This window comes from Falco punctatus, assembly GCF_963210335.1.
Source record: "Falco punctatus genome assembly, chromosome: 1".
Classification (NCBI taxonomy): domain Eukaryota; kingdom Metazoa; phylum Chordata; class Aves; order Falconiformes; family Falconidae; genus Falco; species Falco punctatus.
The window spans coordinates 123441579-123468687 of NC_137580.1; the positions used below are offsets into that span (position 1 = coordinate 123441579).

The window sequence follows — 27109 nt, forward strand, 5'->3', positions numbered from 1 at the left end:
TAATTACACCTGAAAGCCATCGATTAGGGAAGAGTACCAGCCATGTGACATGAGTGCAATATTCCCTTGAAATGGAGGGAAAAAAAGCGGTCTGATATATTTCAAACCTGGCTGTCAAAGCAAGATTCCTGGCTTTATGTTTACATCCCTAAGCAGCCTCATCTCTGCAGCCAGCCCAGAACGGGAAGCAAGTCTCTTAGAACAAACCTTCCAGCAACAGCTGTACAAAAAAAAAAAAAATATCAAAAAAAAAATCAAATGAACATGCGGATTTGGCTCACCAGATTCTTACCACAATTCTACAAAAGTAGTCCATTGCCCACTATTCTAATACACAACATCCAGTAGTAGTTTACTCACTGTGGCAGTCAGATTTGGCAGAACAAAATTAAGTTCAAGCTCCATAGAACAGACAGAAAATTAGCTAGTTCACTGTGTGACTTACACTGCAAAAATGAAACAGCTGTTTACATCCCATTTTTTTAGCATTTTCAATACCTTTTGACTTTCTTCTCATTGGCAGTGTAAAAATAGTGCAGATTTGATGACTGATTGTAACCTAAGTTACAAAACCACAACACTGATTGGAAAAAACCCGCTACTTAATTCCAAATAGCCTCACTGCTGAGAGGAGAATGCCACCACCTCTTAAGCAGACTGATTTATCTACACACCACAAGCAGATCATATGGATCTTAACTGAGAATTTCCAAACTAACTTAAAAGTTCAGTTCCCTCTACTGGTAGTGCATTTTATTCCCCTTTGAAGAGATCAACCCATGTTATAATTCATATATATACTTACTTCCATCCCTACAATCAATAAATTATGTGCTTTTAAAACCTCATTTTCAAAGCACATTACACATATTTCAGTCAATACACCATTTTTTCTTAGCTGTAACTTAAACCCACATGTCATGAGCAGCTAGACAAAGATTACAACATGTTTTACCTGATATATCTTTAGCATCGACAAATATATAGTGTGATTTGGCTGCATTCAAACAAACTTTGGTTGACTGGACAGGATGGGTTCTGAAACGAACTGCTGACGGGCTTCTGCTGTCAAATACCACCTCATCAGCACGCTTAAAAAGCTGAAAAACGCAGTGTTTAAAGTCAAAAGCAACAAAAAAATACTCTTGACAGACTTCTTAGAAAAATGCTGTTTTAAAAAAATCAAAACATCTACTGTTCATTAAAAAAGGTCTATTCCACATGTTAACACAAGTACTGCAGCACACACAGTACTGTGTCGCTCACACTAGAAATTTTGTTTAAGGAATCTGACAAGTGATATAAATAGGACCCCAAAACATCGTATTTGTAATTCATGCTTGAAAAATATAAAAAAAGCCCCCTGTGGTAACATTGACGTTGAATTTACATTGCAGAATATAATGTTTTACTCTAAGAAAATGCAGTTAACATGTAAGTGGCTTTAATTAAAAAGGTTAATGATTCTTTCAGCCAATTTTATGCAAAGTTAGAATAATCCAAAATATTTTTTCCAAAAATAGCAGGTATAGATGCTGTTCAGTATCATACATTTAAAACAGGCTGAAACATGACTTGTACCGACTGCTGAAGTTGTGTCTTGGTATCTGAGAATAGAAATCAGGTAGGCAAATATAATAGATTACCTTTTACAAAAATAGTAGTAGTCTTTTAAGTATAGAATACTGCTTAACTGTTGAAATGTAGGAAAAGTCAGCATTCTGTATGTTCAAGATATTAGTTTTTAATAGCAGCTGAATGATCCTATGGCAGGAACCACAGAACCTATTTTCTTGAAATAAAAAAAAATAATAAAATAAAATTCCAAAGTTGTCCTTTCCCTCCCAGTGTCCTAGTGTAGAAAAGGGAAAGTTTCCTGTATTTCAAGCATTTCTTGAGTCTTGGCTGAGGGAAGGGCTTTCTGGCTGACAGGAGTATAAATAGAGTCTCAGGTAAGCCTGGGAAGGGTCATTCCACGGCAAACCCGCACGTTTCTTCAATGGCAGTTAGCAGCTTCTCGTATAGCTTGTCGTAGCTCTCGTAAGGAGGAATGTCTATTCGGTTAAAGCTGTGGACAGAAGGCAGAAGAGTTTCAGCGACCTGGAACGTCAAACGTCACTAGCAGCGTTCTGTGTAACTCCGCTGAACGTACGTGAAACCACGACAAAGCAAGACGTAACAAGGCCAACAGAACTCTGTGTAAATAGAAGCAGTCTCTGGTTTTCACACCTTTACTACGCCATAACAGACAGCATTTATTGCATCAGAAAAGCAGAGGAAAGTAATAAGAAAAATAATTAAAAAAAAGAGACTGCTCAAAATACAGACAGCAGGTTGGTCTTAAATCTACGTAAGACATTAGAGACCTGAAAAAGTCTTACCAGGTATGAGCTTTCGGCAAATTATTAGTGCTGGCATCAATCTGGTGTATTGTAAATAGCCGTGGGCCTGCAGCACCTGAAAATCCAGAAGAGATCTCTACTACTACTGTGTTGCCTAATACGAAATTTCTTTGTTGCACTGCAACAACCACCGAGTAACTAAAACCACCAAATGAGGAGAAGCCACGCACGGAGCTGAAAATCACAAACAGGCAGGGAAAAACTTCAACGCACCGCACCTGTCAGACCGATTCCTCCCCACCACCCACGCGCGATAACCATGCTGTTATTTAAACCATTGAAAGATAAACAAGAACAAAGCACTGATAAGGAAAAATAAAAATGCCTGTTCTACACGGTGCACTATGTAATTCTAACAGTTTTAAATTTAACTTCTCTCACCCTTCCTAAAGAACAAAACTTGGTCAGGTGTATCTGTCCCATGTTGTGACAGGTCTCGAGCTGCGGCCACTTCCATTCACATTTGATGGAGGAGTCACAACACCAACTTCTTATAATTTTGTTAATCTGACTATACAGAGACCTCCTTAATCTCTCTACTAAAGAAAAAAAACCCCGCAGCACAGCAGCCTTTTAGATTTAGTATTTCGTTGAAGATTTCACAAAGGACAGATGATGTTACCAGCGCCCTAACGTTTGCAAAACTGGAATTGTTGCTGGAGCAGACGGACCCAGTTACAGACGTGACCCACTGGGCCAGCCCCTCTCGTGGGGGCTCTGCTGTTAAATCAAACGCGAGCCGCTTGTGCTGTGTCAGTACAACGCGGTCTAAACCTGGCAGCCTTCGTCTTCAGATCTGTGGGAACGCAGGCTTCATTCGCTCACAGAAATATTTCTTTTACCAGTGTACTCACACTGAAACTTGCAGCACAGATGATGTTAAACTGGTATTACTTCCACTACCAGTCTCACACACTCACTGGTGCGGTAATGGCACGTGCATCAATAGCAGCGTTAATACTGCCCGGAACTATTCTGACAGGTTAACAGTTCCAGCCTGCCACAAGTCCCTCCACCCCCTGCAATGTGATTTAAACACTTATTTAACCACTTGTCACACTTTAAAGTAACTAGGGTCTTAAAAGCCTCAATACTTCTGAGTTTCTCGTACTCCTGAACATTTTTGAGCTCAGGACAGAGGAAAAAAAAAATAAATCAAAGAGGCTTTCTATCTGATAACAGAGGGATGATGGAGGAGGAAGAGATTTCTAGAGTGACCAGCTTTTGTATGTGGCAGCTGTTACCACAATGTTTGTGTTCTGATGGAATCTTCCACCTGTTAAAATGGTTTATGATCAGGGTCTCCCCTGGGCAGTTTTCTCTCATCTTGTGAGAGGGCACGATCGGGTAAACGCTTGTGTTCGCTGAGCGGCATGGGCCGCAGCCAGAGCTCCCACGACAGAGATCCAGAGCTTCAACTGAAGTTCAGGAGACAGGCTGGTAATTAAGATGATAATTTCTGATGCCTGGGCTGCCTGTGGTTATGTCGCTCCCACAATAGAAGTGGTCAGCATTACGAGTGCCTCTGCGGTCAGAATTGCATGAACGTGACATGTTGGTGTGTTCTGGTCCCAGAGCTGCACAGGTGATGGGGGCTTGTAAGAGACAGAAATTAAAACCCAGGCTTCTAGAAAAGCCACAAGGAGAACCCCACTGAGATCTCTGCTGATCTGAACTTCTGGCCAGAGAAGCGTGTGCGTAATTGAAACAAAAGAGCCATTTACAGCTGAATAACAAGGTAATAATTGTGATCGTTATTCATCAAACCATTAAAAATCACTCTTAAAAAGTCACATTACAGCCAACCAGCCTCATGTTCAGCTAACGTTTCTGTGCTGTGGCCTATTTCTCCAGAAGGGACCGCAAACGCCTGCGCTTGGAGGAAGCCCCGTTACCTTGCAATGCCTTGAAGCCCTGCAGAGGCACTCGGGATGAGCCGGTCACGAACTGGAGCAGTCGCGCTCTCCTCTCTTCATCAAAAAACTCCACAGCTTTCCAGAACCATTTCACGATGTTGCTGTCTGGGGTACAGTGTTTTAACCTAGTGTTTGCCTTCCAGTCATTGACATCAATTTTTCCCAGTCCACAAATGATCAGCTGCAGATTTAAAATACAATTAAGTATTTCATCATCGATCAAGATAAAAACGGTTTTGAAGCTAGCCAAATGATAACTGATACTGAAAAACATCAACAGATTTTTATACCAACAGCAAACTGTAACCTCTCACTAATCTTAAGCAATGCAGAAATAAAACGTTTTTTTCAATCTTACCTTTGTACACAATCCATTTTTCAAACGGCCTTAATTCAAATTAAAAAAAAAAAGAATAAACCCACAGTTTTGTAAGCTTATACAGAAGCACCTTGACCTGTCAATTACATGACAGAAGCACAGATTCTGCCCCTGTACGACACTGCGTGCATCGTTCACATTTGAGCCCAGTGTGTGTCTCTGGAGCGTAGGTAAGGGTGTAGTTTGGCTGGTCCAACTCTGGACCCCCCAAAGCAATCTTCTTCTCATACCATACATGTCACCCAAACCAGGCTAACTCCCCGATGGAGAGCTTTCAGCGCTTCTAAAACGGAGCTCCGCGTTTCAGCCCAGCAGGGGTACGGTTATGAAGACGTTTTCTTGTGACTAAGAACACTGGAGCTTCCCTGATTCTGCACCTGCACAATGGTTCTGGGTTCACACTACGGCTGCCTTGCGGGAATAGTCAGGATGAAAGAGCAGCCATCACTGACATTCTGGAACAGTGAACAGAAGAGAGCATGAATAATGAACCTTGCGGTTATTTTATACGGCAAAACCCCTCAGCTCCACCGCTAACAGGCTGTATATTAGGTTGCAGTTTAACACAAGCTGGCAACGTATAGGATTTGCCTTGCGAGGGTACTGTTTGGGTGCCGATCTTGACATTTTGTAGCACACTTGTCGGTGACAGCACCTCTTCTTACGCCGTATTTACAGGGCTAATTCAGCCTGGCATAACTCAGCTCTGCTAAACCACACAGCTGCCCGACACCCAGGTCAGCGCAGCGTGCTGGAAGGGCTGGGGGCAAGTGGCGGGAGGTGGCAGGGAGTGACAGACTGAATTTAATATCGTGAAACTGCACCGTGAGAAACATGCACCAGCACCTCGGCTGGAGCAGCACTCTGCAGCGATCCGAGGTGGCTGCAGACACCTCGCTGTAGGTTCCGCTGGGTTTTCAGCTATAGGAGAGGGTCTCCTCTTCTACCACTTCTGCAGTTAGGAAATACCGCCTTGAGGAACACTCTGGCAGCTCTGGGTGGAAGGCACACGCAGCCTCAGTGACTGCGTGACCTGGTAACCTCTTATGCTAACTGTATTTCTTGTAACAGCGCACCTGCAAACCCCTAAAGCACTGGGGAGACAACTTTGCACGTTACTCAGTCTCAGAAGAATGCCTCAGGCTTTTATTGTTACACTTGACGACATAACTTGACATTAGCGGACTGACCTCTAACTCTTTCTCATCAAATGTCTTCAGCAGATGTTGTGGGATTACTTCATTAAATCCCTTCTGTAGAGCCAGAAACTGAGCTTCAATTCCTCGTAAAAATCGCCAGTTTACATAAAGTCTGCAAGCAAGTGCAAATTGGGTTTGTGAAAGATGGATTCAAATACAATAAACCTGCAATTTATCCAGCCAAAAAACAAAAATGGCCTTACTGACAGGAACACACACACCACCACCGCTGCGCTACCACTTAGGAAAAAACCCAACAACATAACACCATCAATTACCGCAAATGGGTAGAAGTTCCTCCCCACCACAGGACTATAAAAAACTTTGCAAAAAGATACTGACGTACCTGACATATTCCTTTTTGTTTTCCTCCGTCACAGGGATGCTTTTGCCGTTGGGTTTCAGTTCATGTTGAATAATTTCCCCGTATGCATTGTGTTCTACACAAAACGTATGGTCCAAGACTCCTGTGATATCATTCTCACTGGTGGAAAGAAATAAGCAAGTGACCCAGCGAAAACATACTGCGCAAATATATCACAGCCGTGATATACCTGACAGACACCACAATGCACTTTTTCAGTAGCATTTCAAATTACTGCTTGGAAGCAAAAGGTGATCATACATTTTTACTGTGCTATATTTTAAAACCGTTAACAAAGTTTCAGTGTTATATTTTTAATAACATATTACTGTTAATAATAGGCAAAATAAATAAATTAACATTTCTGAACTCCCCCTGTCCCCCAAATATGAGTACCTTGCGTGGCTTAAGCCTTAAAGAAGCTGAATCGTGTGAGAAACCTGCCTGAGCAGATCAAAATACACTTCAACTGGAAGTGTATTTTCAGTTTCTTCACAACTGACTTTAGGAACATCATCACATGTTAACTGAGACAGAATTCCAGCATTGTAAGATATAATATGCAGTACATACAGTATCCAGACTAAGCTGTTATGAAGATCAGGGTCAACCAATTCCATATCGTCCAAAGTAATTGGCTTCCCTAGCAACTGCTTATAGAAAGGCAGCGTGAAGCCCCCATCAATATAGTGTCCGTGAAACACAGCCATCCCCATGATCCGTCCAACAAAGTGGAAATACGATAAGTGTTCCTGGAATAGGAAGAAGAGACTAAGCCATTCAGCTCAGTAAGACCTCCAGGGTCCATCCGCTGAATATGAACTAAAATTTCAATACAAGGAAAAGAAAAACACAACAAACCCAGAACAAAAACATATCCAAAGCTTTCTGGTTTGTTTGTCTTAATACACAGCACATTGAGTATATCGCTTCCAGTCCAGAAGTCTTGCTACTAAGACTCAAAATAAACTTAATTTCTCCCAAAGGGGACGTAAATTGACATCTTACAGAAAATTAAGAACACATTTGAGAAGTTTCTTTGATCAGTACTAAAAAGAAATGATCATATCATTGCACAAATCCAGTCTCCAGCAATACTAACGCGAGAATTAGGTTCCTAAGCCTAGAACGCTCTCCAGACGTCTTTAATTCCTAGGCACAACCCCCCCATGTACAGAACCCATGTTACCAGTCGTACCGGGTTGACTGCAGAGTCGGGGTTGATTTGCAGTGTATAGATATCATCTCGGGAATATTGGAAGAGACCATAATACGGATTCAACATTTCGTGTGACAACAGGTAGAGCCATTCCCTGAAGAAAAGAAAGTAATTGTGTACTTTAGACAAATGCATTCCCACACAGAATCTTCTCAAAACAGGATAATTTTTTTTAATCTTACTGTTAAACACAGATGTGAGGAATTTATGTCTGAAAATGCTTAGATAAGGCTGAAATCAGAATTATTTTTACTCGCTCAGTAACTGCACAGCACCTGACAGCTGATGTATTTCCCAGCTTTGCAAATTTTTTCTCCAGATTACTTATTTCCAAGAGTTTCCAACTATGATTCTCCTTCATCCATTACACACCAAGACAAGACACTGTGTATTCTATCAACTAGGCTGCAGAGATGTTCCAGTCACAACTTTTAAAAAAAACTGTCTTCAGGTAATGGGATATGTTTAGTTAAGGTTTTAATTACGTGTTCACAGATCAGTCAATAACGATCTGAGGACTGGGAAAACCGTAACGCTTCCCAGCTTGGCCTCCCTGGATTCATGTATGGAAGACAGCAAAGGCTCCATGGCAGACAGACTAGGAACAAAACTCACGCTGAAGAATACTAGCAGATACTTTGGAAAAGAGTGCACAGTAGTATCTGTCAGTTCTTTATTTTAAGTACTATTACTAGTGTCAAAAAATTAGTAGCGATTGATTCAACAAGACCTTTTTACTAGTTATAGCTAATTAGCACGTTAAAATATTTAGGAACGGACGAAGTGAAAACTCGACTGGCCATCTGCAAACTCATGAAGATCCATGTGTTCACCCCAGAGGTGACCTGCTGTGCACCAACTACAGATGCAGAAGACGAGATGTTTGGGAGCATCGTCTGTACTTGGAAATGAATACTAATGGGAAAAAAATGCAATGCAAACAATGGATACTCCTAAATGAGTCAACACTCATTTAGAGAGAACAGATCCACATGCCAGAGGTGGGGAGTATTTTCAGTGACGTAAACCAGCATCTGTGCAACTGGCCAATACAATCCCTAACGGTGTTTTATAATGTGAGGAACATCTTCATACAACAATAAATGTCAGTGTTTATAAGCAGATGAAAAAAAACCTCAGACTACTGACAGACTTAAGCTGCCTACTAACCGCTAGTTTTTAACATTTTGTTGCAAACACTAGTGACAATTTGCGATAAATCATATTTTTTAATAAAAAGTTCCACCACAAAGCCGAATATTTAATGGTACAAATTCTCAGATACCCCAGCTTTACTAACCAAAGAAAAATATGGTAATCTCAATAGATACCAAAAGCCTGTCTCACATATATGATAGATGTCTGATGTGATCTGTAACATGCATTTTGATTTATTTCCAATAACTTAGGGTTTTTTTAATGCAGTTTTTCATTTAAGACTACCTGAAATAATATATTTTCTGACATTCTGTTACAGAAATATAAATAAGAATACTGTTAAAAGAAAGAGGGCTGAGACAAGGCTGGTTTACGATTCAATGCATGGGTGTAGCTGGTGGGTTGAGGTGGGAGGGAAGAGACAGAGGAGTGACTGTTTACCTGGCAACACCTCCATAATCGAGGCCTTCCTCCCCACGAAATTTTATCATTAATCGTTTCCACAGGTCTTTTGGCCTCATCTTCATGACTTGCCTGTAGGATTCCTGTAAACACACAACCCTTTCTTTTATTAACTGCTACTTACAGACAAGAAGCTACTACTGTTCATTAGAAATGAAGGGAGTCTCAGACTCCAAGTCCACAGGGGATACTATTAAAGGGGATACTATTTTCCTAGACACTAACCAGTTTCTCAAGTCACAAACTGGTACTTAGTTTTCTACAAACGTGGTAACACTTGTCCAGTAGAACAGATATTGTGAGAACAGTTTTCCATTAGATTTCCAGAGGGGTACGGTGATCGGAACATCCTCTCTCTCATTCTCACATAACTTACAAAAAATTACAACCTGTGTTGGTCTTTTGTTCTGCATCAAGGCTCACAATTTTTAGAGTCTGAAAAGCCAGCAGCGGAGCTTCTACTCTGGGTGTAACACACGTGCAAACCTTCAAGAAGCATTTTAAGAACAGAACATCCCAGTAAACCTACACAATTATTCCTCTATCGGTAAGGCTTCACCAAGAAAAGACAAAAAAGAAAGCTGAAAGAGGCAAAACAAATGCTAATTTAAAAAAGGTATTAAACAAACAAACAAAAAAATATCTAGTTTTTATTTATGTCCCCTTATCAGTGCCCCGATCTTTGGCGCTGCAGAACAGAAGAGGGAGGCGTGCTTGACCCAACACTTAGTTTTCAGAACAAGAACGTAATAATTTTCACTGCTGTACAGCAGCTTTTCCTCCCTTTCTTTTTTAGTTGATTATGAACTGATTTGACTGTCTCCAAAGGGAAGACCGACACAAATCTTTCTTGGCTGGGAAAAACTGTGACAATACAGTGGGGCTGTCAGTTTTGTGGGTGGGGTAAAAAATGCATCAGGGATGGGTGGGATGGGTGAGAGTGTTCTCAAGGCAACAGACTGTTCTCCAGAAAAACCCACTGAATTATAACTGTGTTTAATCAATTCAGCAGAATTATTCTTCTGAACAACATCACAAAATAAAATGCAGATACCCCACTGTGGGCATCTCTGGTCATTCGGAAGCCGAGACAATTCAGAAAAATTGGTCTGATTCAGGGGGAGGGACAGGAGGGGAAAAAAAAAAAAAATCAACCAGAATTGGGACAGATGCCAAGCAATGTAAACTCCGAAGATGAATGCTATTCAATAGTAATTTTAAGTTACAGTAGATCAAAGATCACTCCTTTGGTTTTCAATTTGTACCACTCCCTCTGTAACAGACATTTGTGTTCTTATATTCAGGGAAGAAGTGCAACAGCATCTTCAAACGCAGGAAGTGCTGGGACTCCTTCCTCCATCTCTGGCACAGTCTGTACTCCTCCGGCCACAGGGAAAGCCTTCCTCGTGTTTCTTCTCTACAGGGTGAATACATCTACTTAAGTACATAACTGTTCTTCACAGCCCCTCAAAATGCTTCCTCTTCCCATTCGCCACCGGTAAAATTCCCGCTTTAACTCCAGACTTGAAGATTTAATCTAACTGAATGACTTCTTCAGGCAGTTCCGAACAACCCTCCTCCCCTTCCCTCAATGGTAAGAAACGGGTCAAACTCTCGTAATTACCTCAAAAATCTCTTCCCTGGAGACCTCAATACGACAATGGCCAGCTTGAGGTTGCTGCTGTGACAGCTCTTGCCTCAGGATCTTGAGTTTCTGCACTAGGTCTCGCTTGTACCTTGGCACAGTCAGACACTCTGCCTCATCTGGCAGCTGACACAGGGACACTACCTGCTGCTGCTGCTGGTGCTGCTGATCTTTAAGTTGATTCTGGCGGCTAGAAACAAACACAGCTGTTTGCAGATATTCAAGGCATATGTCCCCTGTTTTCTTCAGATGTTTCTTAAATGTTAAGTCTTTGTAACTCAACTACTTTCGATTTACTACGATTGTGATTACGCTCAAAATGTCCGGGTCCAGTGAAAAAATAAAGGCAGAAAGATTTTTATCCTGACTAAAGACATATGCTTCTGTCTGCCTTGGCAACAACCATCAGTTGGTTTTAGGGTTTGTTATTACTATTAGTACTACTCTACAAAGTATGTAAAAGGTTATGGCGCTATATAATAAGGTATTATCCATACAGTTTTACTACTAAGCTGCTGACGCTGAATTTCTCAGATACCATTACCATATTTCCTTCGCGTGTTCTGCCTTCCTCCATTTTAAAATTCAGGGACCTGCCAAACACTATGCCTCTAATCTACGGTCAATACCATAGTCTGTTTTCAATGGCTTGTCTGAAAAAGAGTAAGCTTACAAAAAGATGTTTGTACTGGCAGCTTGGCAAGGACCTTGTCCCTTGTACCTGGCCTAGTCTGGACCACAGGAATTTGGGAGTTCACATGTAACTAATTGGCACAGATAAGCAAGTATTTTTACTAGCAATTCTAAGAGATTTTGTAAATCTACCTTCTTACTAGGAAAAGTAAATTAATCGTGTTGCAGAGATATCCTCTCATGTCATTTTTTGTACACAGTAAGTCGGTATTTTTACAGCTTTTCAGCGTGGCATTTCCAAACTATGTGGGATAAAAGCTGTACTGTAACTAAACCATGAGAAGAATTACCTCTGTGTGAACACATGAGAATGCCTTAAGTTTACTGGAGAAAGAAGAAAGGTTATAATTCAGAGCGTTTCCCAGTGCAATCTTAATAAACTGTTTTTTTCAACATCAAAGACCAAAAAACATTAGATGGAACCAAACGCAGTGCTAATGTATTGAAAAATTTCAGTCTGTTTCGAAACAAGGTCTACTAGAAAGCCCTTCTGGCCAGCCAGGCTTCACTTCCAGCAGGCTTCCACCACAGGGCCATTCGGAATTGGCAATTAAAAAAAGGTGGGGGTGTTCCCCGTTTGCCCAGTGGCTCTGGAACAGCTATTCTATTATTTGCTAACCTGCTATTTAGAGCAATTTTGCACAAACCACCCTCGAGGGAAACTAACACCAGGTGACCGGGAAATCTTTATCAGTAGTCTTACAAGCATAACATTTAGAAACCCCTGCAATGGCACACGTAGATCACTTCAGCAAGAACTCAAAGCTTAATATTAATAATACTACCTCTTTACTCCTGGGCTCTAAGGAGGCAATAGTGCACAGAAATCCTACTTTGCCACTGTGTCCAAGGATGCACGACTCCAGAAGTTAGCTTAATAGATGTTGTTACCTTCACAGTGTATTGCTGTTTGCTTCAGTTGTTGGTTTGGGTTGTTTGTTTTTTTTAAATAAGGCTTCCTTAACTTTATTTGCAAGCTGATCACATTGGTCTTACAACAAACTACAGCTATTTGAAGTCACTCCTGAGAAACCAAGTCATGACAATAATTTAGAGACACTCACTCAGAGCAGTTCCAGAATATGGCTCTATGTCATCTGTGCTCGTGCACGGTCATTTCTTTTCATTTGTGATTAGCTTTATGTATTTATTTCACTTAAACTGTATTTACTTGACGCACAAATTAAAGCAAAATCATCGTTCTATCTTCCAAACTTTCTAATTCCATAAGCATGAGCATGTGAAAATACTCCTTGTGTATGCCTACTAGAGGTCATAATTACACGCTGACGTGAGCATACGTTCATACTACCTTTCAGAGCAAAAAAGACCTAGTCCCCTAACCGCATAGCTGCTCAATGGCAGTCTTGATGAAAAGGTGATCTCTGGAACGAGCATGAACTTCAGATCTATGTATCAAATTAAACCAATCTAAAATAGGAAGAGAAAAATAAAATGCCATCCTCCATATCAGACTAAAATAATCGGTGCAGTATTAGCTAAACAATCTGCAGCGCTTAAAGTAATTAAATCTAATTTCTTCGTTTGTTTTCACAGCTGAATGACTCTGACCCTGTACAGTGCTTTAAGGACACAGCTCAATAGTTTTCTGGTGCCATAATGATCAAAAACTATCACAAATCCTTGGCCAATATTTTAAAACAGAACTGGGTAACAAGTTTGATTATTTTCATAACTGGCAATGTCACCAATGGAAGAACAAACTGCTTTACCCAGCTCAATAGTAAAGTCAGTATCACTGAGAGTAAACTTTTATTATGCCTTTGAACCTTAAACACTAGCACGCCCATCCCACCCAAATACTAAACTTATTTCTCAGACAATTTATAAAATGACAGGCCTAAGGCAAACTACTTTTGTTTTTCCTTTGAAAGAACAAATAGGGAGGTGGGCTTGGGGTGGGGGGGTTGGAGGGGGTGGCTTTCACGTATCCTGGTTGGTGCAGTAAAAGAATAAACACCAGAAAAAGATTTATCAGGCAGCAGATTTTGCTGATGACACTGTTGGTTGAATTTCTGAAATCCTCCCCTAATGAAAGACAGATGTACAAAAGAAAAACTTAAGCACACTGTACTAGCGCTTTAAACTTAAGGAAATGCAAAATGGTTCTGATTCTTGCAAGTCAAACTGGATTTTCCAGATCACAAAGCTACCTGTGTATTTGTCCTCCACAATACGTGTAGAACTAGACACTGTGACCCTAGCATTGTTCAAAAAAAACCTACCTGTGAAGGACAGTTTTTCAAATATTTTTGAATTTTCTACAGTGTAAGTACTGCATTGTTGTAGTTAAGAAGGTCTGAAGTTTTTCTTTGGGTAAAATACCTAAATTTGAATGAATTTAATGAACTTTCCTACGTTTCAAACACAAACATGCTCCTCCACTGGTTTGGTGTTTTTTTCAAGATCACGTTCATTTGAAACTACCAATATAAAGTCAGCTAAAATTAGTAGTCATTTCTTTGTTTTAAATTAAAAAAAAAAAAAGAAAAAAGAACCCAAAGTGTCTGGGTGATGGGAGCTTATTAAATAATATACATACACATAACCAATGATGTCTCTAAACAAAGTACGTATTTGTCAATATTTAGACTCTTCTCTCCCTCTTGGAGGGTTAAGTTCAAATGTATATTGGGCAGACAAAGGCTAGCCAGCTTTTCTGTAGGACACAAAAGCTCCTGACCTCCTGGATATTACTTTCCATTCCCCGGTTTTGTCTTTTCAGTGCTTGTTCCCATTATTCTTTCCTTCAGCTTTTCTTCCCAACGATTCACTTCCTACAAAGGACTATTCCTCCCAGTCGCTCCTTGCCCAGGGCTGGGTGGCTTTCTACCTAACCAACTCCTCATTATTTCTTCCACTTAACACCTACTCAATACTTCACAGGTGTTTCCCAAGAGTATTAAAAGGTGTTAGAAAGAGAAACAATACAGACAAACTCCCAAATAGCCTGGACAAACTGATAGCCTTGTCTATGGAAAATAAATAAATAAAATAATGTTTGTTTGCTTTTGGGTTTCCATTTTTCACAGACACACACACACACACCCGGCCCCCGCAGTGTGAAATGAGTTCCTAGGGAATAAAAACAAGAGCCAGAATTCTTTTGAGTGTCCCCTTCTCTTTTTAAAAGTGCAGTATGAGAATGTGGTATCAAAACACTAAGGCAGGGAAAAAAAAAAATACGGTTCCTATTTTATTTTATTCTTTTTGTAAAAAATCTGAGTTAAATTACTGGGGTCTTATTTTGAGAACATCTCAACTAGTCTTACTAGAATACTGAAGGTAAGAGATGAATTATTTCTTTATTTCAGGAGAATAGTCGGACACTCGTGCACCCTTGCCTAACTCATCAGTATTTCACACCACTGGCTACTGAATGCAACCTCTTATTTTCAAGCAAGTTCTCCGTAACTGAAAGCACTACGAAGTAGAAAGGGAAGGAAAGAAAGCGTCTCTCTTGCTGTCAGGAGAAAAAAAATATCTATGGGCCAATCTTTTCCTCTGGCCAGCACTTGCTTCCCCCCTCTGCTGCCCCCAACTCCCAGCATCACAATAGCCACATTCCTGCCTAAATGCTGCTAGAGAATTCCCCCCCCAGCAAGGACACCAACCTGGTCTTTGCTGTGCAACAGTAAGCTGGCAGTGTGTTCTGCACCACCACTGTGTCTTAAATACTGCTGCATGGCAGAATACCTCTCGATATAACACCTAGCACCCCTCAAGAGTCACTTTCTTTCCTCTATTCATGCGCCAGAGACTTCAGACTTACTTTAAAACTAAATGCAAGTTAGCAGATAGCCGTGGATCTGTGAACTGCGTTGTCCTGTTGTTATGGTCAACAAAATAAACTCTGCCTGTTGCCGTATTTCGGATCTCCCATCCAGGAGGCAGTGGACCAAGCTCTTCACAATTGATGTTGCTAAGATCCCTGTGAAAACAAATATAAAATGAAAAATACCTCAGCATTGGGCCTCCGAGCCAAACAAGCGTAAATGTAACAGAACAATTCCATGAAGTCTGAGAAAATGTATTGTTTCAGAAACTTGATCTGTTCAGCTGGAATCTCTACTCCCAAGGTGCAAGCCCACCAAAGAAAAAACACACACCCCAGAACACATGCCGTGGGGAAAAAAATTCTTATCAAATAACCTTCATTTTTACAAACTAACTTCAGATGTTAAATTAATAGAGGCTTAAAACAAAGACTGTGGCCATATTTGCCAAAATGGAATTGCAGTTCTACACTAATCCTGACAGAAAACATTTGTAAAACAACATTAGTCATGAAAGGAACTCTGAATCACACTTTCAAAACTCCTACAAAACAAAACTATATTTCTGAAGAGTTACACTTTCCACAAAGAATTACACATGGGATGTGTATGGCACAGGCAGTTTTGCCCCAAACCCCCAAGTGCTGGTGGGAAGCAAAGAGGTCTCTAACAAAATATTTCAAATGAAATATTATATGAACAACAATTTGGCTCTGTACCGAGCAATGCACAGGCAGCATAACGGGTCTCAGGAAGATTCTGCTGGAATTGGGAAGATGCAGGTTCATTCCAGAGGTTCGCTGAAAAATTCTAGTCTTCAAAAACATATACGCTTACTGGTTTTTCATTTATGTAATTCACACCTCGGGTATCTCCCACTGTCAAGCATGGCTCTTTTGAAAGGTGTAAGGCTTCAGATCTCCCAGTAGCACATGAGATGGGGGGAAGAAAGAGCCAAGGGACAGAACGGCGGAAAAGATGCCGCCCGCAGGGACTCCAAAGGCTGAGAAGCCACTGATGGAAAACACAAGGCTCTGGGACTGAACTTCTGCTGGTGTCACCCCATACACACGCCGCTACCAAACTGTAGGGCTTACTTTTATTAACCAAATGGCTGTGGTGTGTTAGTGTAAAAACACTATATTCCTTAGAAACGACATAAAGTCTACCCTCATGCAAACAGCCAAATTTTGGTCTCAGAGACACTCATGCAGTTTCTGCTGCCACACCTAAAAGCAGCACTAACTCACAATTTCATACAAAACGACTATACCGCAAACTTAAGGATTAAATCGTGACATAATTGTTTTTTAGAGACTTCTAGTTTCTAATTTTGCCTAATACGCAAGTCACAGACTTCCTAATGCCCAACTATCGTACTCTCAAGCCTACAGATAGGGCATCAAAGCACAGTATATTCTTGTCACACAGAAGCAGTAATAAAAACAAAAGAATCATTTGAAAATGCAATGAAGCTATAGCCATGAGACACTTTATCCTTCTTAAGATACCCGTTTCCATGGGAATGAACACCCGCAGCAGCTGACCAAGTTGCTACACTTCTCACAGATGCCAGCACTTGCTGCCAATTTAAAACTACACACGGTATTTTACACCACCATCCACAGACCTTAAGAGGCAATCATTGTCAACAGGACTGCTCGGTATTTCAAACTACCATCAGAGGCTAACAATCATTTCCATTATCCTCCTTTCCTTTCAAACACATCAGAAATAATCACGTGTACAATCACAGACAATATGTACACATGTATTGTGTAAATAAGGAGACTAAACCAGAAGGACACTTCAGATTTATTTCCTCCTGAGTGTTGAGATAGCTGCAACAGAAATAGCAGTTATAGTATTTTAATCACAGGTCAGTCTCTCGCAGCTTCTCTACCCGTTTGCTTCTCCCCACCAAATTCTTTCCCAATTATACGCTGCTAATGAGATGCTTGAAAGCATATACGATTGCTCTAGGAACATTCATGGTAGAACATTATAAAGAAAATATTCATTTCTGCTAATAGGAAACTTGCTCTAAAAAAGCTTGTGCGTTTTTAAATGTTTGCTACCATACTCAAATGTAGCCTGCCCCACCCCACCCCCCACCCCCTTTTTTTCCTTCCTCTTTTTAAAACAACAACATTCTGGCATTTCAAACACAGCTCACCATTTCAGCTTCCAGCTTTTTATGACCCAGCATCTCTAATTAGTTTCTTCAAAATGTACCAAGATTCCCACTCCTTGAGTAAATTATGTTTGGTAGTCTGAACACAGGACAATAATTATCACAGACAAGTAAATTTAAGCTAATGAGATTGTAGCTCACTACAAACTGTCTCTCTAAACATACAAGGGGCATCCACTGGATTTTCACATTTTTCCCTTTGTCTGCTCCTCCATCAAAAATGATCACATTTGTCACAAAGTTTATTCTTCATAAATATACACTGCCAATTTCTCAGGTCTTGCTAACTTCCAAAGCCTGAATAAAAAACCAAAACCAACTCAGCTTTCACTGAAGTATCTTGATAAATCTAAATCTTTGGAAGTACTCGGTTCCTACTTTTTGTTTCATTATTTTGCAGAGGGTTAAAACCGGGACGTGGCTATAACTTAAATGCATGATCTACAATCGGTTCACTATACCTGTTTTCCAAACACCACTAACGTATTTCTTGATCTTCCATTTCTGCATTAAGGTAACAACTTGAAAAACTGAGGAAGGGAGACTAATTTATTTTGATGAATGACTTGTTAAAGTGATACATCAAGGGCCAAGAGTCAGAAATACAAGATTAGAGAAAACTGAGGAGAGTACTGCTCAAACTGTTTTGATTTGATACTTTAAGGATACTTCAATCGTTTCTTACCTAGGTACTCTTGGATCGTGCCACGTGCTAACACCAGTCTGAGTATGCAGAAAATAGACCTGACCTTGCTGAGTCGTCCTTTGCTCTGTGAAATCAAGATAAATTAATAACTAGAATAATAAAAAAAAAAAAATCAATACAAAAAACCACAAAAGCTGACTACCCCAAACTAAGAAATCAAAAGGATCTCACACACAAGGAGAAGACACAACCCATTTTCCCGGTTTCTTGGGAGACCTACAATTAAAAAAAAAAATTAATTTGCATACCGTATCCTTCAGGCAAATCGGGAGGAGTGTGCAAGTGTGTCCTGCTCATGTAATTTCTGTGCCTCTGTGACCTGACTCTCCTCTCCGCCAGCCGGGGATCTGATGACTGCCCACAGGTTGCACCGTTCGTCCCTGTAATCGGAGTGTTCTCGTCCACAAAACAGCTGAGCGGTCTGCCTGGGCTGGAGTATTCAGATGCCGGCCTGTGGAGGAAAACGTGAAAACTGCAATGCTGACTGGACACAGGGCTACACACCACACTTGAGGGAGGGCTCACCTAAGGGCTCTTGGAAAATCCTTGCGGATGGCAGAACTGAGCAGCTGACTTGTTGAGCATGACACCTCGAAGATGGGCAGAAAGCTGCTGTTCCGCGCTCGCTGGTTCATCCCAGAGTAATTAGTAAACCTCCTCACCAATCTCAGGGTTTGACCTGACACTTAGTATATGATACTAGGAGGATCAAGATCGTATCAAATACTCACTCAGTTCCCACCTCAAACAGAGTGCTGAATGTTTTTTTTGTTTGTTTGCTTTTTGTCGTTGTTGTTGGTTTTTTAATGAGCAGCATACAACCCAAACTTTCTCACCATGTCTTCACACGGCTGAAGAAGTGATTAGGCTTTGTTATTCCTTCCAATTTTTAAGGAAGGTTATTAGGCAAGTATGATGAAAAAGGGCTAAATAAGACAAAAAAACCCAGTTGTGCTTGAGAGCTCTACTGCAAGAGGAAACACTGAATTATGTGGTTTTGTAGCTCAATGCTCCTTTCAAAAGGATTTAAAATGGATTCAAGAGGATTGATAAGGACGCAGGAAATCCCTGAAACAAATTATGTATTCTGTATTTGTTTTTCTAGCGTAAATGTGCCTAGAGCTTAGAATAGGTATTTTAACATACCAGGAAAAATACAGATAGGTAAATTAAAAAGCTGTTCAGTACCTTCACTCACTTGAAAACTGCAAATATATACTGGAGCTGGCAGCATTAACAGTACAGATTATTTTAAGTCAAATATATCCATACTCAGACTGGAATAATATTTACTGAGGATGGAAGAGACAGTCTGCAGGCACAGACAGTCTGCAGAAGAGTGCGAAAAATGTGCAACACCACTGCCTACAATTCAGGTAACCTCAAAACTGATTTGAGGAACAGCTTTGGAACACATATCTATGGCTATTAGAAAAGGTGATTCCAATGATTTTGAAACATGCTCTGTTAACAGTCAGCTTTAAAAGTTCTGGATTACATGGTCATAGGACGTCCACAGACAATGTGTGTCAGCTATTTGTGATCATCTTCATCCCTTACAATGCTGCACATTGTAATGTCTGTATAGGGTTCTACTACAGCAGCTCTACCAGAAAACAAAGATGCTAGTATTTGGGGAGGAAGAACACCTAGCCAGAATGATTATTTCAGGTTAGGCATTAGGCAGACTGAAGAAGTAGGATGTTAGAGAAGAAAAGCAAACAGCATTTGTGGAGTGACTCAGGGGAAGCTGAATACCCGTTAGAGCCACTTAGAATCACTTGTGCTCAGCGCTCCTGGGCAGCAAGCAAACTTCATCACCTGCAGCGTCTCCTACATAGTTTCTTACCGTGTTGGTCGCTCCCACTGAGTTGTTCGTGTAATGTGATTTAAATACTGGATCCTTCCAGAAGCAGTTCTCCGCTCCTCCCACCTAGAATTCAGACATTGAGAGATAAGGCAATAAGTGGTATTTCCAGGAAACCAGGGCACAAAATGTTTCCAACATAAATGCCAACTCAGGAAGACTTACGCTATTATGAATCATGTTAGCTGAACACGGTAACAGGAAACAACTGAAAGTTCAACTCAGAATTGATTTAAAGATTCTTCCCTTGGAAACAGGCATATCATTAACAATATCACACCTTCATGTCCAATAACTGTCTAAATTCTAATTAAATCTTAATAGTCATATAAAGAAACTTCTTGAAAACATCGTGTTTAATAATGCATTTAACTTCTTTCGACCACTGATTCTAGTAAGTGCTTTCATAGCACCTTCATGCACTACTCGCTTTCATTAAAAAGTCACCTTCAAATAACGTGACTTTTTAATTATTATGACTTTTGCAGTCCAAAATACACAAGGCTATACAGCTAACTGCAGTTACACAATTAAATAAGCAATATTTATACAAGGAACATTTTTATGTGAAAATCTAAAAGCATTTTCAGAAATGTTTTTGACTTCTCCAGACTCCAAATTAACAAAAGAATGCTGTTGAGGGCTTAGATGATAATTTACATTACAAAATTCATCATCTGAAAAATCAGTTTCTCCTGTCTTTACCTGCCAAGAATCACATTCAGAAGGTCTGTGCTTGCTCTGAAAAAGCTGATGACAGCACCAGAACCTAAAACAGAGCATTTTTCTGTATTCACAAAACTGTTTTAGGTGTTAATGATGTCATGAAATCTCACAGGGACAAACCAAAATCCTAAACCCAGGCTTTGGCAGGTAAATACAGCAAGAACTCAGGCTCCATTACCTTTTCTAATCATGTTTTCTTCACTATGAATTACATGGAAGAAAAAGCAATCCATTTTTATAACAGCGTACACCTCCGCAGCGTGCTGTGGAAGGCAGCCAGGCTTGTGCATTCACTACCTTGCTACAAAAGCGCTGTAGGGATGAAGTCAGTTTGCTGGCTGTGATTTAACATTATATTAGCTTATCAGTTCTACAATTTGAAAGACACATGTTTTCCTAGATAAGTATATTTTGTATTGCATTTACTCATATATGCCACCTCCCATTTTCCAAGAAGACACAAGACGGGGGTCAAACTATTAATGATGTTGTGTATCCTAGCTGGCTTATCTCCTACTCCTAAATGCAAAACTGTAGAACTCTGAGTGCAAGAATAAAAATAAATCAACCTATTTGTACACTGATTTCTCATTACTGCAAAAGCCTGTTGTATGAGCTGTATTTGTATTTACACCACAGTGATGTCAGCTTACCCGTCTGGTAAATCATTATCGAATAACCGACTGCAATCCACAACTTGTCCTCCTGTGCCTATTCGGTCTCTGGACTGAAGACTTACTATTAAGATAATAAAAAAAACCATTAAAGATATGATACCTGAATGCAAATTACAGTGATATCTGAAAGAGAAATGGTACAACTTGGAGGACTAAGCTGAGCCACGTTCTGGGTATTTTTTCCTTCCCACAAACCAAGGAGTTACACAAAAACGCTGCGTGTTTTCATACACGTAATCCTTTACATCTGACTTCAAGAAAGTTAGCTTAAAGAATATGAATGCAAGTTAAGGCTGAAAACAGTGAACTGTGAAGCTGTCTTAACTTGTCTCTGTATGAGACTGACTGTGACACTCCTCTGGCAGCAGCAGGGTGGCTAACGTCACACAGGGCTGGGACAGCAAGCAGCACAGCGCTAGTGCCAAACGTGCACTGCCAACAGGAGCACCTCTAACAGAAAGAGCTAAAATAACAGGTTCCTGTATGTCTTTGACTTCTCGTGTATTTTGTGCAAACAGGGGATTCAACACACGCACATACATAAAACCAGGCAAAAATTTCACTTCTAGAAGCACTACACATTTGGTTTATTGGCTATTTTCTAACGCCAGTGGTAAGAAGTCAAATGCAACGCTCACACAAAGCAGTGCTCAGCACCCTGAAAAGCCCTTACTGCCCTCAGCAAAACTGCATTACTTTTTTTTAAAATGTAATTTTTATTTTTCACATGTTTCATTGTAATGGATATTTATGCCTGAAGCTTTTGTAATACAATTATGACAACAAAAAAATTTTCAGGCAGCTTTTGTTCCCAGTATCGTAGTTTGCAAGTGTCCAATCTGGTAATTTACAACACTTGTGTTCCTGTGGAGTTGGGGTTGGGTTTGTTTTTTTTGATGTTTTGTTTTGCCTTTAACAATAAAATGATTGCTTAAAAAACTAAATACGTGCCGTGGCACACGATTCTTGAGGTGGCACTACTGTACCCCTGGACAACTGCTTTCAAGTCATATTTATATATGCAGTGAAATAAACTTACAGACTTTAACCTAGACACGATCAAACTCTTGTCAAGATCAAAGTTAAAGAAGATGTAGTAGTACTAGCAGTTTTTGCCACAGAGTCCAAATTTTCAGCAACAATAACATGTTTTGAAGCTCAGCATTTTAGGCCTTCAACAGAGCAACCCAGGGAGCCCTGCAGTATGTGCTCGCTTTACTCCTGGTCTGCCATGAACACTAACGCTACAAAACAACTTCTCAGAGCAAAAGACACCTCCAATTTAATTTCAACCACATCAGAATCTTGGAGGATGTATTTATTCTGCAGACCCACACATTACAAGTTGACATTTTTGCATGTAGGCAAGGTTTGGCAAGCAATACACACAGACAAAAATGAAACTGAACAAAGGCAATTACCTCCTCTTTGCCTACGTGAGGACCAAAATTTGTGCACGGCTTCATTTTGTAATGAGTAAGGACTCATTTTTTTCTGCACCGCCACATCAGAAATAAAATGGTGGCACAGAAGAGAGCTGCAAGATTAAGACACAGTTCAGGTGCCCTTTGCATCCACTACCCACAAGCGTCCCCTTTTCTTCCCCACTTTGAAGATAACCCCAGGGATTTAAGATAAAGATCCCCTTGCTCCTTGTCCCAAATAAAAAAGGCATACCCATGTGCACTTGATGTGGAAAGCTTATCATCTGTTGAAGGTATCCATTACATTTTAATATTGTTTTCCAATCTTGCATAGCCTCTTAATTTAAGCCAGTTTATCATTAGAAGGACTGAGAGTCTAACTTAATCTATCTCCTGACTGACTTTTAACGAAGATTTCTCCACCACCTAACTACTGCAACAGAATTACCTAGTTTTACTCAGGCTCATTCACCCATTCGACAAAACTGCATTAGTGAAGAAAGGTTAGAGTATAAGGGGATTAATAACAACAATCTGAATTAAAAAAAAAAAAAAAAAAAGACAGAAATCTATGGAATCTTACCAAGGATGCATTAAATTAAAACACAGCCATGACTAGGACAGCTGACCTTTCTGATAATAACAGTGGAAAGCAGGACATACAGATTTGTTCTCAGTCTCCACCGTAACCCAACGAGCTGTTTTCTAGGTTCAGTGCACGATCCGGCAGCTCCTGCTCATTAGGGCCAGCCCCAGCAGCATGCCCAAAGACCCAGTGCTGCTTTGGCTATACTATGTTTCACGATCACACATCAGGTTAAGCCAACTGGTCAGGCTAGTTTATGCCCACACTACCGACTAGTTGTCTCTGAAGTGTATTTGCCATGCCCACACTGCGTGGTACTCACCCCAGGCTTCCCACCTGGCATCCCAACAGCCTTGAGACCCTTCTGCTTTGGCATGGTTGGTTTTTTTTTTTTGGTGTGTTTTTTTCTTGTTTAATTAAGGCTAGCATTCCCAATTCCTGATGACAAGGATGCATGCTGCATACTCTGGAGGGCAGCATGAGAGCATGTCAGGGTGTGAAGGTACAGTTCCCGCCAGTGTCCGAAGGACTGCTGTGGGCAGAGAGCATCTCTGCTGCTCACACAGACCCTGAACAAGCTCTCCTGTCCGCTGAGCTGTTTCCTCCTAAAAGGAACCCCACAAACAAAACCACATGCACACAGCATGGATGATCAGGGGACCAGCATACTGGAGCAAAACCAAAAAGCAAACCAAACTGACAACATAACGCACCCCAGAAAAACGACTGTTTTATCCTTTACTCTTCTGGGCGAGCTCACATGGAAAATTTAATATTCAAGAACAGTCTGAAGTGTCAGCAACACACTTACGATTCCACATTTCTACCACCATTTGACTCTCCTATGCCACCTCACTCTTATCTTAATTCTGTGCAAACGCTTGCAGAACGGATGCTAGACAGATGGTTAAAGCAACATGGAGAGGTAAAGTCACAGGTACTGTTCAACAGAGCGCTCTGAGGAAAGCAAGCAAATGCACTGAAGCCCTTATTTGCTGACTGATATTTCAATAGTTTTCCCTGGCTGACAAAACAAGAATGCTGCTTGGATATTATTTGAACTAGGAATTGAACATAAACCTGCGCATGCAAATTCACTTTTCTCTCCCCCATGTCCAAACGTTCTCATTAACATCTTGCCAGAAAAATAAAGACCTCCTTATCCTGGCCAACTTTGGTTTTTTTAACTTCTTAAGCGACCTACTAGAAACACTGCCTTCTGAAACAACTTAGAGTGCACCAAAGAGTTTTTATGAAATTGAGAAACAAGTATCCACAAACAACTTGTCAGCTATCTTTTTAATTCTTGCATTATTGAGGGTTTATGAGTTAGAAGAAGACAAAATAAAAGTGTCTGTCCCAACACTTACAATAAGGGGGGTGTGTGTGTGATGTGTTTTGGTTTTTTGGGGGTGGTTCGTTCTGCTGGGTTTTTTTGTTTCAGTTTGGGGTTTGTTTTGTTTGTTTTTAAGTCTCTACATACACACTTCTAGCTTGAGATCCAAGTGGCTCTAGCACCAGACACAATTTGAAACAAAAAAAAAACACTGGAAAACTGACATCTAGGAATGGTATTTCTATAGCTACTATTAAGCTCCAAGAGAACAAAAAGATAAAACCCCTTACTTACCTACTATCTGTCCTCTAACAGTATCATTGTCATTTGGCCCAAGCTTGCACAGATCCAATCTCTGATCTGTGAAACAAGGACATAAAGTGTAAATCATACAGTATTTTCCTGCCTTTGAAAGGCAGGTACTATCAGAACAAAATTCAGCCTGGTGTGAGCTAGTTAAGACTTTAAGAGATGGGTGAAGGAATGCAAAACCAAAAATCTTCAGTCAAGACCTCATTTTTTGTTTTCATAAATTTAAATCAGAAATTGCTTTAACATTTTTCCAACTTCACAAAGCTCTTCTGATGAATAGGAAATGACATTATCCTAGATTGGATGTCTCAAGTGATTGTGAGAAGTATTTTGACTTCTCTTCCTTTGTGAAGACCAGCCGTTGCCACAAAGCACTTCCAGTTCAGCACTGCCACCAGCACAGCCGGAGCCACCCTGCGGCACCAGCCCACGTGTTCCGTGCTGGGTAGGCGCAACTGCATTAAACTCAGCAAAGTGCCATGCACTGAAACACTGGTCTAGCTACAAATATTTAAAAAGAAGAACTTCAGTTATTCAGAACCTGTTACTGAAGGTAAAATCACAACACTTCTCTACCAGCATGTCGCTTTTTTCTTTTATCATCTCTATAGCCAAGCACTGCTTTTCCATCACAAACAGTGCACCGAATTTTGTTCAGAAGTGGCATCCATTAAACATCTTATATATTAACTTTTTCAAAAGTAAATACAAACCTCTCAAAGTGTGACAAAGCACTTAATATCTTATGATAAAATTGTCTTATTAATTTTGAAGGCCCATTAATTTTTAAACTAAAAATTTAGCTTCAAGATAGATTTACCCTTTTGTTTACTCCTTAAGACTTACATTTTTGAAGGTAGTAAAAAGATAATTTGAAGGCAAGTAGAACCTGTCTTCCTTTGGAATTCCAACACAGTATGTTCAGTCTTGACATTCCACAGTCAGACTGCGGCACTGAGGGCACCGCTGTCGACAGTAACGGGGCAGAGGAGTTAAAAAGCCAAAAGGTAAGTTACATGCTCTAACCTACTCGTGTTATCCTCAGTCACAAAACACTGTTACAAACCGCCAAACTAACTGGAATATAAAGCTTTATAAAAAAAAAAAAAAAAAAAAAAAAAAAAGTCCAACCGTCACTCTTCAAAAGCCTGCGCACAAAAGTTTGGTCTGAAGGAGAGGAAACTTTAGTCTTTAGCTTACTTACAACCAGTGTCTTTAAGGCGGTTGATGGCGTTTGAAAGAAGTCTCACGCAACCCAGAAAACCAGCTCCCTGCTTTTTATGAATTTTCTTGTGATTCCACACGCTGATTGTTATTGAGTCCGACTTCCCAATATATCTGAAAAATGTGGAAAAACACTACTGTGAGTGAAACTTACTGAATACTTTGAAGATGCTCCAGAAATCATCTTGCGGAAGAAAAAAAGGTTATCAACCATTACATTAAAAATTTAACACACACTGTATCAGCCAGGGAGTAAGTCATCTTCACATAAGATGTACACATTATACTTTAATGAAAGCATGTCTTATGAAGGAGTTGAATACAAACTAATCTAAAATCCTGCTTCTGGAAGAAGGCGTTCAAGTGAATCCAAAGTCTATCAAAATCCATTTAAAAACAGTAACATGAACAAGCTGTGGGCTGGCCGGGTGACCACAGCTACAAACATGCTTAGATTCATGCCTAAGCTCAGCCTAACCAAAGACAACAGCAATGCTCGTGGCAGCATGTGTTTGTGAGCAGGCTAGCAGGCAGAGCGGTCCAAATGCCAGGACAGAACCTATCAGTTCAGCATCCTTTCACAGCACTTCATCTGCTGCTGCTTCTCAGGCTACTCTTCCAACCACCAGCAATGCAAGGCACCCTCGTTTAGAGCTCTTCTGAATGCTCAGGGAAAACATAAGGCAAACCTAATTATACATCTGCAGTTAACCAATCTTTGGGAAGCTAATTTACTATGAAGACAGCTTCAGAAGGGCCTCGTTTACAACATACATTACCTATTACGAATGTGACCCATCACATATTTTAGCTGAGATGTGCC

The 27109-nt window shown here is 40.4% G+C and overlaps 1 protein-coding gene across 2 annotated transcripts in view; it reads right to left on the bottom strand.

Moving 5' to 3' along the window:
• Nucleotides 1–1374: 1374 nt before the first annotated feature.
• Nucleotides 1375–27109, bottom strand: part of SMURF2 (SMAD specific E3 ubiquitin protein ligase 2) — a 63273-nt gene continuing 37538 nt past the window's right edge. The window contains exons 4-19 of one of the 2 annotated variants that reach the window (XM_080378209.1): nt 26267–26400; nt 25045–25110; nt 21381–21465; nt 19984–20067; nt 18383–18585; nt 18114–18198; nt 15231–15389; nt 10724–10934; nt 9079–9182; nt 7459–7573; nt 6834–7012; nt 6243–6380; nt 5888–6008; nt 4298–4499; nt 2382–2457; nt 1375–2068 (exon numbers count right to left, since the gene is read on the bottom strand). In XM_080378209.1, coding sequence (XP_080234335.1) covers nt 1969–2068; nt 2382–2457; nt 4298–4499; nt 5888–6008; nt 6243–6380; nt 6834–7012; nt 7459–7573; nt 9079–9182; nt 10724–10934; nt 15231–15389; nt 18114–18198; nt 18383–18585; nt 19984–20067; nt 21381–21465; nt 25045–25110; nt 26267–26400 — 2062 coding nt within the window. In that variant the 3' untranslated portion in view covers nt 1375–1968. Of the gene's footprint in view, nt 2069–2381; nt 2458–4297; nt 4500–5887; nt 6009–6242; nt 6381–6833; nt 7013–7458; nt 7574–9078; nt 9183–10723; nt 10935–15230; nt 15390–18113; nt 18199–18382; nt 18586–19983; nt 20068–21380; nt 21466–22825; nt 22942–25044; nt 25111–26266; nt 26401–27109 lie in introns of those variants that run through there. The other variant, XM_080378210.1, reaches the window with a different exon arrangement.